The 20,183-nt window shown below is 41.4% G+C and overlaps 1 protein-coding gene across 1 annotated transcript; it reads left to right on the top strand.

Annotated features, from left to right (window-relative positions):
• The first annotated feature begins 6,659 nt into the window (after window positions 1–6,659).
• Window positions 6,660–19,958, top strand: LOC120066622 (tripartite motif-containing protein 16-like). Its single transcript, XM_039018048.1, has 6 exons — window positions 6,660–7,295; window positions 13,668–13,763; window positions 13,980–14,213; window positions 15,924–16,083; window positions 17,746–17,793; window positions 18,861–19,958. The coding sequence occupies exons 1-6, from the start codon at window positions 6,699–6,701 to the stop codon at window positions 19,382–19,384; spliced, it is 1,659 nt and encodes a 552-aa protein (XP_038873976.1). The 5' UTR covers window positions 6,660–6,698; the 3' UTR covers window positions 19,385–19,958.
• Window positions 19,959–20,183: the final 225 nt, after the last annotated feature.

The following is a 20,183-nucleotide window of genomic DNA, read 5'->3' as shown; positions in this document are numbered from 1 at the left end:
TGGGCTGACTTCCTGGTTCTGGTCAAGACTCTATCAGCACTATCTTGGAGAAATTGTAGCCTCTGTTGTGATTTGGCTGGAAGGCTTGCTGAACGGAGCGTTGCCATAGTCAAGCGGGGAGAGGATGAAGGCGTGGACGAGTTTACCTGCGCCTGCCTGGGAGAGCGATGGTTTGACAAGGGGGATATTTCTTAGATATGTTATATATTTGCATCAAAGGACAATCACCTGGTTGCATTTCTGACTACAGTAGCCATTCTCTTGTCCACCCAATCTTTTACACACTGAAACACACACAGTACCCATCATTACACACAGACCCATACAGAAATGCACTCAGTGGCCAGTTTCATGAAAATAGTTTGCTCCTACAGACAATGAGTCACGTGGCCGTGGCTTGATCTGTAAAGCAGGCAGACAGGCATCAAGGCATTCAGTTACTGTTAGATTGAACGTTAGAATGGGCAAAACGAGTGACCTAAGCGACTTTGAGCATGGTATGATTGTCGGTGCCTGTTGCGCCGGTTCCAGTATCTCAGAACTGTCCGGCCTCCTGGGCTTTTCACTCACGACAGTGTCTAGGGTTTACTGAGAATGGTGCGACAAACAAAAAACATCCAGTCAGCGGTTGTCCTGTGGGCGAAAACAGCTCGTTGATGAAAGAGGTGGAAGGAAAAAGGCAAGAAGGGTGCAAGCCAACAGGTGAGCCACAAATAGACAAATAACGGCACATTACAGCAGTGGTGTGCAGAACAACATTTTGGAACGTACAACTCTTCGGTCCTTGTCACGGGTGGGCTATTGCAGCAGACGACCATACCAGGTTTCAATCCGATCAGCTAAAAACAAGAAGAAGTGGCTCCAGTGGGCACGCGATCACCAACACTGAACGATTGAGGAGTGGAAAAACATTGCCTGGTCCAACGAATCCCGGTTGATGTTGCTTCATGCTGATGGCAAAGTCAGGATTTGGTGTAAACAGCATGAGTCCATGGCCCCATCCTGCCTGGTGTCAACAGTTCAGACTGGTGGCGGTGGTGTAATGGTGTGGGGAATGTTTTCCAATTGATACCAATTGAGCAACGTTTGAACGCCACAGCGTATCTGAACATATCCAGACCCCAAATAATTCTGGCTGTTTTGGAGGCAAAGGGGGATCTGATCCGGTGCTAGATTGGTGTATAAAATATTAGGAACACCTTCTGAATGGTGAACATACACAATCCATGTCTCAATTGTCTCAAGACTTAAAAATCCTTCTTTAACCTGTCTCCTCCCCTTCATCTATACTGATTGAAGTGGATTTAACAATTGACATCAATAAGGGATCATAGGTTTCACCTAGATTCACCTGGTCAGTCTGTCTAATGTTTTGTATACTCAGCGTATATATGATATTAATTATTATTTAGGATTTTTTTTTAAACCACCAGTTTTGTAGAAATGATAATTGACCTATATATTTTGAGATAACTGGCCTGTTTCTGCCCCACACATTTTTTTACGAACAAATCAGTCCCAAATGTATTTTTGCTTGCATCATTGTGTTGCAAAAACGGGTATATATAGTGCCTTCGGAAACTATTGAGACCCCTTGACTTTTTCCACATTTTGTTAGGTTACAGCCATATTCGAAAATTGATTGAATTGTTGTTTTTTCTCATCAATCTACACACAATACCCCAATATGACAAAGCAACAACAGGGTTTTAGGAAGGATTGCTATTTTTTTTATTTTTATGAAATACACATTTACCTAAGTATTCAGACCCTTTACTCAGTACTTGGTTGAAGCACCTTTGGCAGCGATTATAGCCTCGCGTCTTCTTGGGTATGACGCTACAAGCTTGGCACACATGTATTTGGGGAGTTTCTCCCATTCTTCTCTGCAGATCCTCTCAACCTCTGTCAGGTTGGACGGGGAGCTTTGCTGCACAGCTATTTTCAGGTATATTCAGAGATGTTCAAGTCCGGGCTCTGGCTAGGCCACTCAAGGACATTCAGAGACTTGTCCTGAAGCCACTCCTGCGTTGTCTTGGCTGTGTGCGTAGGGTCGTTGTCCTGTTTGAAGGTGAACCTTCGCCCCATTCTGAGGTCCTGAGCGCTCTGGAGCAGGTTTGCATCAAGGATCTCTCTGTACTTTGCTCTGTTCATCTTTCCCTCGATCCTGACTAGTCTCCCAGTCCCTGCTGCTGAAAAACATCCCCACAGCAAGATGCTGCCACCACCATGCTTCACCATAGGGATGGTGCCAGGTTTCCTCCAGACGTGACGCTTGGCATTCAGGCCAAAGGGTTCAATCTTGGTTTCATCAGACCAGAGAATCTTGGGTGGGCTGTCATGTGCCTTTTACTACCATAAAGGCCTGAATGGTGGAGTGCTGCAGAGATGGTTGTCCTTCTGGAAGGTTCTCCCATCTCCACAGAGGAACTCTAGAACACTGTCAGAGTGACCATTGGGTTCATGGTCACCTCCCTGACCAACGCCCTTCTCCCCCGAATTTCTCAGTTTGGCCGGGTGGCCAGCTCTAGGAAGAGTCTTGGTGATTATAAACTTCTTCCATTGAAGAATGATGGAGGCCACTGTGTTCTTGGGGACCTTCAATGCTGCAGAAATGTTTTGGTACCTTTCCCCAGATCTGTGACTCGACACAATCATGTCTTGGAGCTCTACCGACGGTTTTTGCTCTGTCATGCACTGTCAACTGTGGGACATTATATAGACAGGTGTGTGCCTTTCCAAATCATGTCCAATCATTTGAGTTTACCACAGGTGGACTCTAATCAAATTGTAGAAACATCTCAAGGATGATCAATGGAAACAGGATGCACCTGAGCTAAACTTCGAGTCTCATAGCAATGGGTCTGAATACTTATGTAAATAAATAGCTAAAACCTGTTTTTGCGTTGTCATTATGGGGTATTGTGTGTAGATTGCTGAGTATCTTTTATTTTTTATTTAATCATTTTAGAATAAGGCTGTAACATAACAAAATGTGGAAAAAGTCAAAGGGTCTCAATACTTTCCAAAGGCACTGTAATTTATTTTTGGCACCATTTTGTCTCAATGAAACAGGCAAGCATTGTACATAGCCCAATATTGTATTGTTAACATGGGAAATACTCACTTCCTCCCATAAAGATTTCGAAGAGAGGGCCCCTGCCTTCACGGTGGGATATATTACACAGGCACCGTCTAGCATTTTCCTGGGCCTGCAAAACATTTTAATGCCCCCCTTGGCAGCAGAGAGAAAAAAGTGCAGCTTTAAAGTTAATGTCCTGCAATTATACACATTTTTCCATGGGGCAGAGAGAAACGTTTACAGTTTTAAAACAAATTCAATGCGATTCTACTCATTTTTGCATTGGGTGGAGAGAAAAATGGGCAGTTTTCAAGCAAATTTCCTGCAATTCTACATATTTTGCCATGACATATGCCACGTTCACTTGCTATCAGTGTTATCGGAAATTCCTAGTTCTGACTGGGACGTTTCACTTGTAATTCCGACTTGGAGGGTCATTCAAGTGGGAGGCTCAGAGAAAATGTTGTGGCCCGAGTTGCCGAGTTGTGATGTTTCACCACTGACATTTTACCTTTCAACCAAAAGATGACAACAAATCCGTTTTTGACAACCTCAACCCTATCAATATAGATAATGTAGTTAGTCTGACAATATTGTTGTAACGGCTGTCGTCTTCCTCCTCGTCTGAGGAGGATAAGTTAGAAGGATCGGAGAACCAATGCGCAGCGTGGTAATTGTTCATCTTGTTTTAATAAAGGTGAACACTCAAAATACAAAACAACAAAAGTGACAACCGAAAACAGTTCTATCTGGTGCAGACACACAAAGACTGAAAACAACCACCCACAAAACCCAACACAAAACAGGCTACCTAAATATGGTTCCCAATCAGGGACAACGATTGACAGCTGCCTCTGATTGAGAACCATATCAGGCCAAACACAGAAATAGCAAAACATAGAAATACAAACATAGACTGCCCACCCCAACTCACGCCCTGACCATACTAAATAAAGACAAAACAAAGGAAATAAAGGTCAGAACGTGACAATTGTCAATGTTAAGCAAGCAACATTAGTTAACTTATCAAGCTCGCTAAAATCTTATTGGTTTGTAGTATAAGTGTTCCGACCAGAAAATACATCAACGACAATAAGTAATTTTTCTGACATCACATTTAAGAAATAGGAAGTTCTGACACACGTGAACACGTCATTATGCCACGTTCATATGATATCTGAGTGAGAGTGACTAACAAAATCAAGAGGTCAGGGCCCCTGGACACATATCTTGCGTGCCCGGTCAGTAATTTGGCCATGATTACTACAAAGTTCAGATAGCAGGCTAGACTAATTTACCTAGCAATCTATAAAATGTTAAATGACATGGGCTAATTGAGTGACTATCAGTGACTGACATAACAAGAGAAAAACTGCTGATGCACAACCGAAATTCGAAATTCCACGTTGTGTATTCTACTACTATACGAACAGTAAGTTGACTTCCCTACATTTTTTATAATAATTTGATTGGGGGCCCCCTAAAAACGGAATTGGGTGTGGTAGGGGATTCGATTAACCCATTGAGTCCCACCATAACCCCGGCGTGTTTTGAACTTCTAACCCATTTGAATCATTATGTGTTTGAGCTACAGACTTCTGGGTTGGAACATTTGGATTTGTCTATTTCTTCTTCATCTGTAGATACCAACCAGTTTGTGTAATTAACGGGGGCTGAGCTAGAGCGGTGTTTGTGAGACAAGGGCGAATCCCGAAGGAGCCTGGTGCCAGGTATTTTAAACAAAAAACGTCTGTAGATTCCGAACGGCTTGAGCTACAAACTATTAAAAGGTATTTATGAAAAGCTGAGATTCACGAACATGTAACATGCGTTGCTCTTTGATGTTCACAAACTACAATAGAGTCGTTAGAAGGTAAGGGGTTCTACATAGAAGATCATAGGAAATCCTAGGACATAGTGTCTACAATACTGTAACAAGCTCACATAGTTGAAATCACAAACTCCAAACTCCACACAGTTGTCATCGACTAGTTGGGTATTAATTTCCCAGTGAGCAAATAATTTCTGTACAGCATTCATATAAAGTAATTTTTATCAGGTTTTTGCTTTGGCAGCCTTTTTTTTTTTATTTATTATTTTTTACATTTGTCAATAAAATGGATTTTGTCAAATAGTTTTGTGTTCGACTTGCATCCCTGGTTATCCTGAAAAGAAACGGGTAAAACACTTCCTTGTGAGGCTAAATACAGTATAAGAGCTGGACATGCAGATGAATGAAAGTCATCAATGAAAAGACAATTTTTGCTGGGTGTCACACCCTGATCTGTTTCACCTGTCCTTGTGCTTGTCTTCACCCCATTCCAGGCGTCGCCCATCTTCCCCATTATCCCATGGGTACCTATACCTGTGTTCTCTGTTTGTCTGTTGCCAGTTCGTCTTGTTTGTCAAGTCAACCAGCGTTATGTCTCAGCTCCTGATTTTCCCATGTCTCTCTTTTTCTCGCTCTCCTGGTTTTAACCCTTGCCTGTCCTGACTCTGAGCCCACCTGCCTGACCACTCTGCCTGCCCCTGAACCTGCCTGCTGTCCTGTACCTTTGCCCCTACTCTGGATTACCGACCTCTGCCTGACCTGACCCTGAACCTGCCTGCTGTCCTGTACCTTTGCCCCTACTCTGGATTACCGACCTCTGCCTGACCTGACCCTGAACCTGCCTGCTGTCCTGTACCTTTGCCCCACTACTCTGGATTACTGACCTCTGCCTGCCTTGACTTGTTCGTTTGTCTGTCCCTGTTGCTGTAATAAACATTGTTACTTCAACACAGTCTGCATTTGGGTCTTACCTGAAACGTGATACTGGGGTCTCGGGACTGATAGGGCTCAAATGGTATGGTTAACCGGGTAGGAGGAGTTTTCACTGGGTGAAAAGTAATTGCATTAATTTTGTAACCGGCTGCCTCCTGGGCATGAGCCGAGTGTCCAGTTCAAAGCGGATGGCAAACCTTGCCCAACCGGGGCACCGGGCGATGTAAAACCAGTTCACCCACTGTTCAATTTGAGAAGGGCGTTCCTCCCTCACCGGTTTTTCCCGGTCACGTCATGGGCCATAGCCCGGTGCACCCTGGTTCAGCCTAATTAAACTGCCTCAAACACAACTCACTGCTTATCTGAAAAGCTACTTTTGTCTTTTCTAAGTCCAACCTAACTAATTATACAGAAATAAACTGGAACCTTGAATAACATACTTCTTATATTCTAACAACTCGCATTTGAGAATGTTTAATTGTTTGATTTATTCCATATTAAACTTCCGGCCCTAACCTAGGAACAAAATGGTTTGTTTCTCTCTTGAAGTTGCCTGCAGGGCCACGTTCAGTTGCAAAATGTTCTTGAACATTGCAGATAGAAATACACAAATAGAGCCGAAGTGATTCCTTATTCTACATGTCGGAGTGGCATGTTAATTCTACATAACATATTTCTATCCGAATGTTCTAAAACGTTGCGTCCTGCTGAACCCGCCCCAGTTCTCTCTCTCTCTTTCTAACCCCACCCCTCTGGCAGAACCAGGAAGTCCCTCTCCCTCCCACAAACTCTCTTCTGAGAAAACAAAGCTGATCTGAGTATCTGTCTGTGTGAGAGTGAACAACAGTCCAAATGGCTCAGCAAGGAGTTCTCCTGGATCAGGACCAGTTCTGTTGTTCTGTCTGTCTGGATCTACTGAAGGAGCCAGTCACTACTGCCTGTGGACACAGTTACTGTTGGAGGTGTATTGAGGACTGCTGGGATAAGAATGTTCTGAAAGGGGTCTATAGCTGTCCCCAGTGCAGACAGACCTTCACTCCAAGGCCAACTCTGAGGAAAAATAACATGTTGGCTGAGGTAGTTGAGAAACTGAAGAAGACAGTACTCCAGGCTGCTACCCCTCCTACTCTGTGCTATGCTGGACCTGGAGATGTGGCGTGTGATTTCTGCACTGGGACCAGAAAGCAGAAAGCCCTCATGTCCTGTCTGGCGTGTTTGGCCTCTTACTGTGAAACTCACCTCCAACCTCACTATGAAGTTCCTGCCTTTAAGAAGCACAAATTGATTAAAGCCACAGCTCAACTACAGGAGAAGATCTGCTCTCATCATGACAAACTGCTGGAGTTTTACTGTCGTACACATCAGCAGTGTATCTGTATGCTGTGTGTGATGGATGTACATAAAGGCCATGATACAGTGTCAGCTGCAGCAGAGAGAACTGAGAAACAGGTAGGACCTGTTCAACTTGTTGGTGACTGTCTGATGAACAAAGACTTAAAGATACAGTAGGAACTAAGTCTGTTTGAATGATATATATTTAAAATATAATTGACCCACAGCAGAAGTAACACAAACTGTGAGAATATAAAGTACCAGTCAAAAGTTTGGACACACCTACTCATTCAAGGGTTTTTCTTTATTTGTACTATTTTCTACATTGTAGAATAATAGTGAAGAGATCAAAACTATGAAATAACACATGGAATCATGTAGTAACCCAAAAAGGTTAAACAAATCAAAATATATTTTTTTTATTTGAGATTCTTCAAAGTAGCCGCCCTTTGCCATGATGACAGCTTCGCACACTCTTCCATATACATAGGTTCGTGTTGCTCATAGTAGAACTCAGCTAGGCGAAGTGAACGTGTGCGCTCACATACCCTCTTAAAATACATTCGCTTGAAAAACGCAATATTACTGTTTGTCCCTAGAGACGCCGTAAGCCAGTGCACTTTCTCAAAATATTATCTAAGATAACGCAAGAAATCCGTAATTCATTTGGACATTTTTTGCAGAGGAGGTGTTAGGTGCGCAATTGTACATCTCACTAAGATGTTTGCCGCAGTATTTCTCAAGTGAAAGAAATTGCATGAAAACTAGTCGTCTCGTCTTTGGTATAATGGCGTTCGCAACAATTATATGTGTATTCCGCCACCTACTGTACAGGTGGATAATAAAGTTCCAAAAAGGAAAAAATGCGGGGTAAAAAACAAAAATAATAACGAACTGTGAATTAAACTAAATCAGCCTGCTTTTTTGTTTTAGTCACACTACGCTCAGAAGGATCCTTTGATGGCGAGACATTACCTGGCGACATTCGTCCTTGCAGTGCTTCTGCCGTTAAGTCTTAGAGGCCCAAAAGCTTCTCGGCTGCAGATATAATGATGTCCAGCTTCTTGGACTTCTTGGATACCTGTGCAGTACAATTAATAACTGTGTCTATAAATGCTACAAAATCCACCTTCTTCACAATAAGTGTATCCAGATCACTTGATTGACATATAACATTTGGTTGTGGTGCATCCGCCACTATATCTTCTTCAGAAATGTGGCCGCTTGCCCCTTCAACGCCTCTACATAGGAGATTTGCTGTAAAGCCCTGATCCTTGGTTGAGGAAATATGGTAGGGAAATATGATCCCTACCACAGTTGCAACAATGTACATTTACAGACTATTCAATTACATATTCTTTCCTTCTGCAAACACTTGACACATGGCCAACCTTTTTACACTTCTTGCATTGCATCGGGTTTTACACGAACGCTCTTACAGCGTATCTTAAATATCCCAACTTTACATAGGGTGGTAAATACTCATCAAACATCAATAATACAGATACACTTTGCTCCTTTCCCCCATTCTCCATACAGGTCAAGCGGCGTGCATAATCTAATCTGAGAATTTCTTTTGCCTAAAATATTGATTATCAATGTCCAACTAATGCCAGAGAACACCTTTCACCGGTGCCCTGCTCCGAAAATCAAAGCTGTCCACTTCATGCATCGATCATTTTGCGAACCACAATGCACTCTCCTTTTGCACTTTTTTGATACACACGATGTCAACACCATACCACATCTGGTTACTTTGACTGGGTGTGTTTTCATGGCACACATTGGGCCCCTTTTTAAAAGTGGAGCCCGGTTCCTCTCTAGGTTTCTTCCTAGGTTCCTGCCTTTCTAGGGAGTTTCCTAGCCACCGTGCTTCTACATCTGCATTGCTTGCTGTTTGGAGTTTTAGGCTGGGTTCCTGTATAGCACTTTGTGACATCGGCTGATGTAAAAAGGGCTTTATAAATACATTTGATTAATTGATTGAATGCCACAGGATATATAAATATCATTAACAATCAGGTGCATACCTTCATAGCAGTTTATCAATCTGAGAATGGATTTTTTTCAGCAGGATAATGCCCCATGTCACAAGGCTAGGATTGTCTAGGAATGGTTCCACGAACATGACAGTGATTTCAGCTTACTGCAGTGGCCTGCCCAGTCACCAGATCTCAATCCAATAGAGCATCTGTGGCATAAGATGGAATAAGCTATTTAGAGTAGAGATCCACTACCAGCCAACTTGACACAACCGTGGGAAGCATTGAAGGTGTTCCTAATGTTTTGTACACTCAGGGATAATTTTAGCAAACCCTAACCTAGTTAGCCTAACCTGCCATGTTAATTATCCTAACTTGCTGCGTAATTTCTCCTAACCTGCTATGAAAAGTAACTTCTCCTAGTCAAAACCAGTGGTCTTGCCCTGAGAACAGTCTTGGTTTCCACTAATAGAGCCCCACAGAGGAGGTGTCATACTCCTAAAATCTAAGGGTCAAACAGCGAAATGGTTCCAATCGTTTTTCCACCATTCATTTTTCCCATATGGGTATTTTAAAAACACTTAAAATAAGGGTTGTGTTTCGTGTAGGCTTACCCTGGTGTGACGTTTTGATAACCATGTAAATCTTTCTCTCGGACAAGGTGACTTTTATCAATATATTAGGCAACGTGAGGCTTATTTGATTGAATTGAAGTTTCAAAAATGGCTAGGTTGTTACGAATGCACTGATATAAGTGGCATTTTGACAAATTACCCAAAACTACTTTATATTGTCATAGGGATAAATAGATATTGGATATAAGCCGTGTTAGACATTGCCATTGAGGGCTTCCACCATTTTAAAGTAGTCAACTGGGTGGGGATTCCTATGAGTTGGGAGCAATCAGCCAATGAACAGAAAATGGACTACTTTAAAATGAAGATGGTTAATGGCGCTGCCCATGCTGTCAAAGTCGTTATATTGCCACAGATACAAAGATGAGTCCTCTATCTATCTCTATGGTGTGCTGTTCACACGTGTATTTTAACCTTTATTTAACTAGACAAGTCAGTTAAGAACAAATTCTTATTTACAATGACGGCCAAACCCGGACTACACTGGGCCAATTATACGCTGACCTATGGGACTCTCAATCACGGCCGGATGTGATACAGCCTGGATTCGAACCAGGGACTGTAGTGACACCTCTTGCACTGAGATGCAGTGCCTTAGACCACTGCGCCACTCGCTCGTTGGCCCGCTCATTGGCTAAAATGGTCCCACCTGATCTCGCCTCCTCCTGCCTACCTTCCTTCTTTGAGGACTTGTATTTCCATTGTTAGAGCGGTCACTCTAATATCTTGTCAATATAATCAGCAATCTTTGCCATGGGCATTAAGAGTGAATCTTGTGCAGCTGTGTTTTGAATTGATGATTACTTGAGTGCTGCCAGCTGTGAGCAGGATTCAAATAAACCCAACCTACGGAAAATTGTTACAGTACCCTTCATTCTGTGACATACCATGACATAGTCATACCATGACATAGTCATACCAGACTTTACTACCAAAATGATCCTATTTACACTTTGTAGTCAATTTTGATACTGAAATAAATGTTTCTTACTCGTATCGATGCCATATAGGCCATTTTCAAAACAAGAAGTAGCTTTTTGGGGCAGTCGCTCTTTAAGCACTTTGGAATTGGAATAGCTTTTTTTTTGCAGTTTGGAGCACATGGGCAATTTCATATCAACGGAATTCAGATGAGACTCCGATTTTTCACTTTAAAATGTATGCCAAACAAAAAACATTGATTTCAAAGCTTAGCAAACCATACGACTATGCACAAGGACTACTTGTAAACAATCTACACAGAAAAATTCACAATATCCCATTTACTGGAAGAACTGTGCAGATGCAAAGTTTGGCAACAGAATTACGGTCAAATCTCCCTCAGTTTTTTATGCGACCGCGTTTTCCAAAAACTCTTAAATATCTACTCTGAATTAAGATTCAAAGATGTCTGCAGAAAGAATGGGGGTGTCAGTTATGACGGAATTACATCATGTGTCCCTGATCTGTACTACACAGAAATGCATAATTCTGGATATGAAAGTCATTGGTGATGTATCCTGAATAGGTACAGAACGTTAGAAATATGCAATATAATCCTTTACATATATGGATTTTATTCTACACACTGGCTATTATTCTTTTTATTTAGATTTTTTTTTTCTACCCAATTTTAATCTTGTGTCATCGCTGCAACTCCCCAACGCGCATGCGAGGCGAAGGTTCGAGTCATGCGTCCTCCGAAACATGACCCGCCAAACCCCGCTTCTTAACACCCGCCTGCTTAACCCGGAAGCCAGCCGCACCAATGTGTCTGAGGAAACACACCTGACGACTGAGGTCAGCCTGCAGGTGCCCGGCCCACCACAAGGAGTCGCTAGAGTGCGATGAGCCAAGTAAAGCCCCCCCAGCCAAACCCTCCCCTAACCTGGACGACGCTGGACCCAATCTGAACCTATTGTAGACGTCTTTGTTTCACAATTTTGGACATCACAGTACAGCACAGTACATCACAGTAGAGTTCAGTACAATGCAGTACATTATACTGTACTCTAGTGTGCTGTACTGAACTATAAAAAACTTTTCTTTACTGTGCTGTACAAACTTATAAAACATAGACTTCTATGATTGGTTCAGATATGGACGTTCCTAATTTGGTAACAGAATTACGAGTTTTAATGACTTAATAATGATATTTTTTTTAATTATCAATGAAAACACTAACTAATTGGTAGGTCTACCTTTACTTGTTACTTCTGTGAACTTTCATTATCCTCCCTCATGAGTGAAATTTGAAAATATCTTAAAGGTTCAATGCAGACATTTTTATTTTATTTCAATACCAAATCATGATTGTTTTCAATTAAAATGGTCTAAAAGAAACAAATAGCTTCTTAGCGAAGATACATTTCTCAAGCAAGAATTTAGTTTGGACTGTCTGGGAGTGGTCTGAGTGGGGAGGGGAAAACTGAAAACTAGCTGTTATTGGCAGAGATGTTTGGAACTCTTTCTTATTGGTCTATTATTTAATTTACCACCTGGGGATGTCACATGTTTCTTAAATTTACAGAAGGAAAATATTTTATCCAAAACTACATATAAGTGTTGATATTAATTGGCAGGGGTCTGTACTTAAATATTATTTTGTTTTGATGTATTTCTAATACATTTTAAGACTTTTTCTGGTAGATGATGTCTAAAACTCCTTTTCCACCTGTTTGACCAGAAATCAGAGCCATTAGTTGCTAGGTTTCGATCCAATTGTCGACAGATTTTCATGCAAATATTTTTTAAATCTGCATAAAGAAAATATGCACATCCACCAAACTGACATGTTGACATACGAATCAGTGCGTGATGACGTAGTGCACACAAAATATACTTTTTTTGCTTACATTTTCATGTACCGAATAAAAATCTAAAGGTTTGTCACAAAACCTGTTGCGTTAAATAGCAAATGTCCCTACTCTGGTCTTGGCAGGTGGGTAGGCTGTGCGGGTAGGTTAGTTTACATGATGAGATTATTATGGATAAGAGCGAGAATTTTTTTATTTGTCAAACTGCGGTCAAGCATCAATCATCATGTCACTAGAATAAGACCCTCAATATTTATTGGAAAGGTCACTGTGCACTTTCACCACCCTGTGAAATTCATAATAATTAATTTCATCTGTAGCCTAATAAACTTCATGGTTTCCCGAGTCGTAGTTGGAGGACCACACACCATGCCATCGCGTGACTCCCACATTTACTTCGATTGGATGGTTGTTATATCAATATTTGCGCCGTAAAGGCATTTCCACAATGTCTAGCATAATACATTTTAAAAAGATCCCTCCCACCATGTCTCACAAAGAAATGATCTGTCGGCATTTTTTAAAATTGTACGGAAACTTCCTGTTTCCTTCAAAGCTGTTGTGATACATTTTTGTATATAGCATGACTTTACTCACATAAAAACTGTGGATGGAAACATATGCCTAATTTTTAAGATGGAAAATGGTTGAAAAATGTATCTATGCCTTCATTTCCCAAAAATATAGACTCTTACTCTTCATTTGACACCCAATTTGATATGCTCCTATGAACTTCACATGCTGGTGCTCATGGGTCATTTACATGGAAATGACCATATAATACGAAATGTATGATGTGGTACACAATTACTTTAACCTAGAGGCTTCAAATGTATCTCCATTTTCTTAAGTCAAACACCATCATCATTCGGAATATGCCCTTTCATGACTCCAAAGTTCAGTGTAAACTACTTGATACATGTAGATTTACATAGCAACATATCAATTATCATATTGCAAAGGTATTTCCTCATTATTTTAGACCTTACTCTCTATAGACCTATGTCTCATTACTGTGTTAGTGGAACTACTGGACACATAAAGCTTGATAACTCATTGAATAGTGACTTTCCACAGAAGCAACTGGGGATGAGTCAGCAGAAGGTCCAGCAGAGAGTCCAGAAGAGAGAGAAGGAGTTGAAGGAGCTCCAACAGGCTGTGGAGTCTCTCAAGGTGAATATTATTGACCAGAGATGCACCTTTTCACTTCTCTCAGAGAGAGAGAGAGAGAGAGAGAGACCCCTCTCCAAACTCACTGATCCCCACTGTGGGGAACAGGTTATCTGGGCTCCTAGTTAAAGAGAGAATAGACTGTTTAACATGAAGCCTTCTCTTCTCTCTCTCTCTCTCTCTCTCTCTCTCTCTCTCTCTCTCTGTCTGTCCTAAAAGCACTCTGCACAGGCAGCAGTGGAGGACACTGAGAAGATCTTTACTCAGCTGATCCGCTCCATTGAGAGAAGGTGCTCTGAAGTGAAGGAGCTGATCAGAGCCCAAGAGAAGGCTCAAGTGAGTCAGGCTGAAGGACTTCTGGAGCAACTGAAGCAGGAGATAGCTGAACTGAGGAAGAGAAACGCTGAGCTGGACCAGCTCTCACACACAGAGGACCACATCCATTTCCTGCAGGTAACTATATTGCCTTGATACAGTTGAAGTCAGAAGTTTACATATACCTTAGCCAAATACCTTTAAACTCAGTTTTTCACAATTCCTGACATTTAATCTGAGTAGAAATTCCCTGTCTTAGGTTAGTTAGGATCACCACTTTATTTTAAGAATGTGAAATGTCAGAATAATAGTAGAGAGAATTATTTATTTCAGCTTTTATTTCTTTCATCACATTCCCAGTGGGTCAGAAGTTTACATACATTCAATTAGTATTTGGTAGCATTGCCTTTTAAATTGTTTAACTTGGCTCAAATGTCTTGGATAGCCTTCCAAGAGCTTCCCAACAAGAAGTTGGGTGAATTTTGGCCCATTCCTCCTGACAGAGCTGGTGTAGCTGAGTCAGGTTTGTAGGCCTCCTTGCTCGCCCACACATTTTCTATAGGATTGAGGTCAGGGCTTTGTGATGGCCACTCCAATACCTTGACTTTTTGTCCTGAAGCCATTTTGCCACAACTTTGGAAGTATGCTTGGGGTCATTGTCCATTTGGAAGACCCTTGCGACAAAGCTTTAACTTCCTGACTGATGTCTTGAGATGTTTCTTCAATATATCCACATAATTTTCCTGCCTCATGATGCCATCTATTTTGTGAAGTGCACCAGTCCCTCCAGCAGCAAAGCACCCCCACAACATGATGCTGCCACCACTGTGCTTCACGGTTGGGATGGTGTTCTTCGGCTTGCAAGCCTCCCCCTTTTTCCTCCAAACATAACGATGGTCATTATGGCCAAACAGTTCTATTTTTGTTTCATCAGACCAGAGGACATTTCTCCAAAAGGTACGATCGTTGTCACCATGTGCATTTGCAAACCGTAGTCGGGCTTTTTTATGGCGGTTTTGGAGCAGTGGCTTCTTCCTTGCTGAGCGGCCTTTCAGGTTATGTTGATATAGGACTCGTTTTACTGTGGATATAGATACTTTTGTACCTGTTTCCTCCAGCATCTTCACAAGGTCCTTTGCTGTTGTTATGGAATTGATTTGGACTTTTCACACCAAAGTAGGTTAATCTCTAAGAGACAGAACGCGTCTCCTTCCTGAGCGGTATGACGGCTGTGTGGTCCCATGGTGTTTATACTTGCGTACTATTGTTTGTACAGATGAACGTGGTACCTTCAGGCATTTGGAAATTGCTCCCAAGGATGAACCAGACTTGTGGAGGTCTACAATTGTTTTTCTGAGGTCTTGTCTGATTTCTTTTGATTTTCCCATGATGTCAAGCAAAGAACCACTGAGTTTGAAGGTAGGCCTTGAAATACATCCACAGGTACACCTCCAATTGACTCAAATGTTGTCAATTAGCATTTCAGAAGCTTCTAAAGCCATGACATCATTTTCTGGAATTTTCCAAGCTGTTTAAAGGCACAGTCAACTTAGTGTATGTAAACTTCTGACCCACTGGAATTGTGATACAGTGAATAATAAGTGAAATAATCTGTCTGTAAACAATTGTTGGAAAAATTACTTGTGTCATGCACAAAGTAGATGTTCTAACCGACTTGCCAAAACTATAGTTTGTTAACAAGAAATTTGTGGAGTGGTTGAAAAACTAGTTTTTATGACTCCAACCTAAGTGTATGTAAACTTCCGACTTCAACTGTACATGTGACACATCAGTGTAGAATGGATGAAACTCTCTATTATTTGTCTGACTGTCTGTCTGTCCGTCCAGAGTTATCAGTCTCTCTCCAGTCCCAGTGTATCTTCAGACTTTCCCAGCATCACTGTCCGTCCTCTTCAGTTCTTTGGATATGTGAGTAAGACAGTGTCTGAGCTGAGAGAGAAACTAGAATACTTCCTTAAAGGAGAATGGACAAAGATCTCGACTACAGGTGTGTTGAAAATAATAAGAACATCAACTTTAGATCACTGAAAGATCCCTACAATTCATATACAGTGCATTCGGAAAGTATTCAGACCCTTCGACTTTTTCCACATTTTGTTACATTACAGCCTTATTCTAAAATGGGTTAAATAAAAAAAATCCTCATCAATCTACACACAATACCACATAACGACAAAGCGAAAACAGGTGTTTACAAATTTTTGTTAATTTATTATAAAAAACAGAAATACCTTATTTACATAAATATTCAGACCCTTTGCTATGAGACAGGAAATTGACCTCAGGTGCATACTGTTTCCATGAATCATCCTTGAGATACATGGGTTAAATAAAAAAAATCCTCATCAATCTACACACAATACCACATAACGACAAAGCGATTTGATTGGAGTCCACCCCTGATAAATTCAATTGATTGGACATGATTTGCAAAGGCACACACCTGTCTATATAAAGGTCCCACAGTTGACAGTGCATGTCAGAGCAAAAACCAAGCCATGAGGTCGAAGGAATTGTCCATAGAGCTCCGAGACAGGATAGTGTCGAGGCAAAGATCTGGGGAAAATTCTGCAGCATTGAAGGTCCCCAAGAACACAGTGGCCTCCATCATTCTTAAATGGAAGAAGTTTGGAACCACCAAGACTCTTCCTAGAACTGGCCGCCTGTCCAAACTGATTACCTCAGGGATGTGACCAAGAACCCGATGTTCACTCTGACAGAGCTCCAGAGTTCCTCTGTGGAGATGTGAGAACCTTCCAAAAGGAGAACCTTCCAATCAGGCCTTTACGGTAGAGTGGCCAGACGGAAGCCACTCCTCAGTAAAAGACTTAGAGTTTGCCAAAAGGCACCTAATGAACTCTCAGACCATGAGAAACAAGATTCTCTGGTCTGATGAAACCAAGATTGAACTGAATACCAAGCGTCACGTCTGGAGGAAACCTGGCACCATCTCTACTGTGAAACATGGTGGTGGCAGCATCATGCTGTGGGTAGGTTTATCAGCGGCAGGGACTGGGAAACTAGTCAGGATCGAGGGAAAGATGAACAGAGCAAAGTACAGAGAGATCCTTGATGAAAACCTGCTCCAGAGCGTTCAGGAGAAGGTCGAAGGTTCACCTTTCAACAGGACAACGACCCTAAGCACACAGCCAAGACAATGCAGGAGTGGCTTCGGGACAAGTCTCTGAATGTCCTTGAGTGACCTAGCCAGAACCCGGACTTGAACCCGATCGAACATCTCTGGAGAGACCTGAAAATAGCTGTGTATCGACGCTCCCCATTAAACCTGACAGAGGTTGAGAGGATCTGCAGAGAAGAAGGGGAGAAAGTCCCAAGCTTGTAGCGTCATACCTAAGAAGACTCGAGGTTGTAATCGCTGCCAAAAGTGCTTTAACAAAGTCTTGAGTAAACGGTCTGAATACTTATATAAATATAATATTAGATTTTTTTATACATTTTTTAAAAATCTGTTTTTGCTTTGTCATTATGGGATATTGTGTTTAGATTGAGGGTGAAACAACAATTAAATTCACTTTAGAATAAGGCTGTAATGTAATAATGCACTGTAACATAACAATGCACTGTACATGTGCAATATGGTATGACGATAACGTGCCCTCTCACTGTGAATGTGTTTGTTTGTCTGTAGTGGATGTTTTGCCTACAGAGCCCAAGACCAGAGAACAGTTCTTACAATGTGAGTCTCTTTATTCAAAGTAACTAACAGTTTAGACAGGAAACCCACATATTCGTTTTACCATTTATTAGAAAATAGATGACAATACATTTGGTCTTGGCATTAGGCAATGCTACTTCAGGGGATGCCTCAATGCCATATCAATGAGTACCATTATTACCATTATCAATCAACAACAGGCAGTGAGCGAGATATATACCAATCCCCCTGACAGGAACAAATAGCAGAACCAAACAGGTGGAGGCTGGGGTGGTGTTGAGGCTAGCAGAAAACAGACAATGTATAGCGGGTAGAAGCGATGTTACCGCGGCAGCAATATTAAGCAGCAAAGAAAAGCCAACGGCATAGTTTAGCGCAGAAGAGGGTGTGTGTGTGTGCAGAATTGGTCAAGTTAAATAGACCTCAATATTAATGTAGGAACTGTTTTAATCCAATTGGTGTAATCTCAGCTGATGCTATCTCTATCACTAATTCTCTTTTTACGGACACTCCTCACAAACCCTGAGATAAGAATATATACTATAGCAATAGTAGATATAGTCAAAGACTGGGTACTGCAGCTATCTGATTCATTGTCTTGCTCCTTTGATCTCTGCTCTGCTATAATCAAAGACAGGGTACACTGTAACAAATTGGTGAAAATGTACAGCTAAAAATCTTATTTAGCTACTGGAATTCTTTGTTACAGTACTTTAAAAGCAATGCATTATGGGGGCTCAATGACATTCAGCTACACTGTTAGCAATTGCTGTAATTTTACAATAAAGTACTGTATTACCTGTTTTGCTGTTCATTTACTGCAGCATACTGTAAATTATGGTGCATGGTGGGAAATGGTACAGCCACAGAATACAGCAACCTACTGGCTACTGTGCTGCCAATCATTTACTATAATGCAGTATCAACCCATACTGTATTTTTGTAGCACCAAAAAAACATTTTCCTGTAAATCTACAGTAACCTACTGGCTACTGTGGTGACAGTAAAAAAAAAATTACAGTGTGGATACATTATTTGACAACTTGTTGTTCTAAACTCTGCTGGTCGCTGCTCTGCTCTTCTCCCAGATTCCTGTCAGCTCACACTGGACCCAAACACAGCATGTGAAGAACTCTTTCTGACTGAAGGGAAGAGAAAGGTCATCTTTACAGATCAAGCCCAACCATATCCTAACCATCCAGACAGATTCACCAACTACTACCAGGTTCTGTGTAGAGAGGGTCTGTCTGGATGCTGTTACTGGGAGGTGGAGTGGAGTGGGCACTGGGTTCATACAGCAGTCTCATATAAAGACATCAGCAGAACAAGGGCAGGTCATGCATTCGGATCCAATGACAAGTCCTGGAGTTTAGGGTGCTCTACGGGTGGTTATCGTTTCATACACAATAATGTTGTGACTAATGTACCGGGCCCTTTGTCCTCCAGAGTGGGAGTGTACCTGGATCACAAGGCAGGTACTCTGTCCTTCTACAGCGTCTCTGACACAATGAACCTCCTCCACAGAGTCCACAACACATTTCCTCAGCCCCTCTATCCTGGGTTTCGTCTCTATGGAGCTAATGATACTGCTGAGCTGTGTAAACTGTGGTAGGGGCTCACATAGATACTAGTCATGCTGGTGGTGACAGTCCCCATATGGTGATGCTTCATTTGGCTTATTTTGTTTTTTGCAGTTACTTCATCGGACTGATTAGATCTTCAGAGATGTAGTTAATAAAAATGTAATGTATTTATATTCTATAAAATGCAATGTTTTAATCTTGTACCTTCCCCATGGTGTATGTTTTTGATGTATATTGGTTTGCATTGAGAACCATTGATGTTTTCTATTGGTTATCACTCTCTATGCAATTTTCCTCAGTGGCATGGGACAGGTAGTTTCGCTTACTTGCTAACTAAACTATTTTGGATGGTTTCTCGGACACAGATTAAGCCTAGTACTAGACTTAAAAGCATGTTCAATGGAGCTGTCCGGGAAACCAGCCCTAAATTTGGCATATTTTATGCACCCATAATTCTCAGGCGCAACATTAAACCTGTCTAACAGGTGGTGCTACTGACCAAACAATAAAAAAAACTGCAAATATCTTGACTTGCCACTCAATATATTGCGCTAATATCGTTGTAGATGTATCGTCTTTTAAATCAACTATCCCGACTTAGGAATAGATTAAGTTAGGCCTTCTATTGTTCAGTGATTAAAAAATATTTCTGGTGATGGGAAATAAATACAACAAAAACAAGGTCATGATTTGGATTGTCAAATTTCTTTTCGAATAGGATAAGCAAGTTCCTAAAACGTTAAATACTGCGTTTCACCGGTACCTTACAGTTGTTTGGATGTTTATGTCTGACATTAACAAACACTATAGTAATAGTATTCCCGAGGT

The sequence above is a fragment of the Salvelinus namaycush genome, chromosome 21 (assembly GCF_016432855.1).
Source record: "Salvelinus namaycush isolate Seneca chromosome 21, SaNama_1.0, whole genome shotgun sequence".
Classification (NCBI taxonomy): domain Eukaryota; kingdom Metazoa; phylum Chordata; class Actinopteri; order Salmoniformes; family Salmonidae; genus Salvelinus; species Salvelinus namaycush.
The sequence above is the reverse complement of the archived record's forward strand: the minus strand, read 5'-3'. Positions and strand labels throughout refer to the sequence as shown.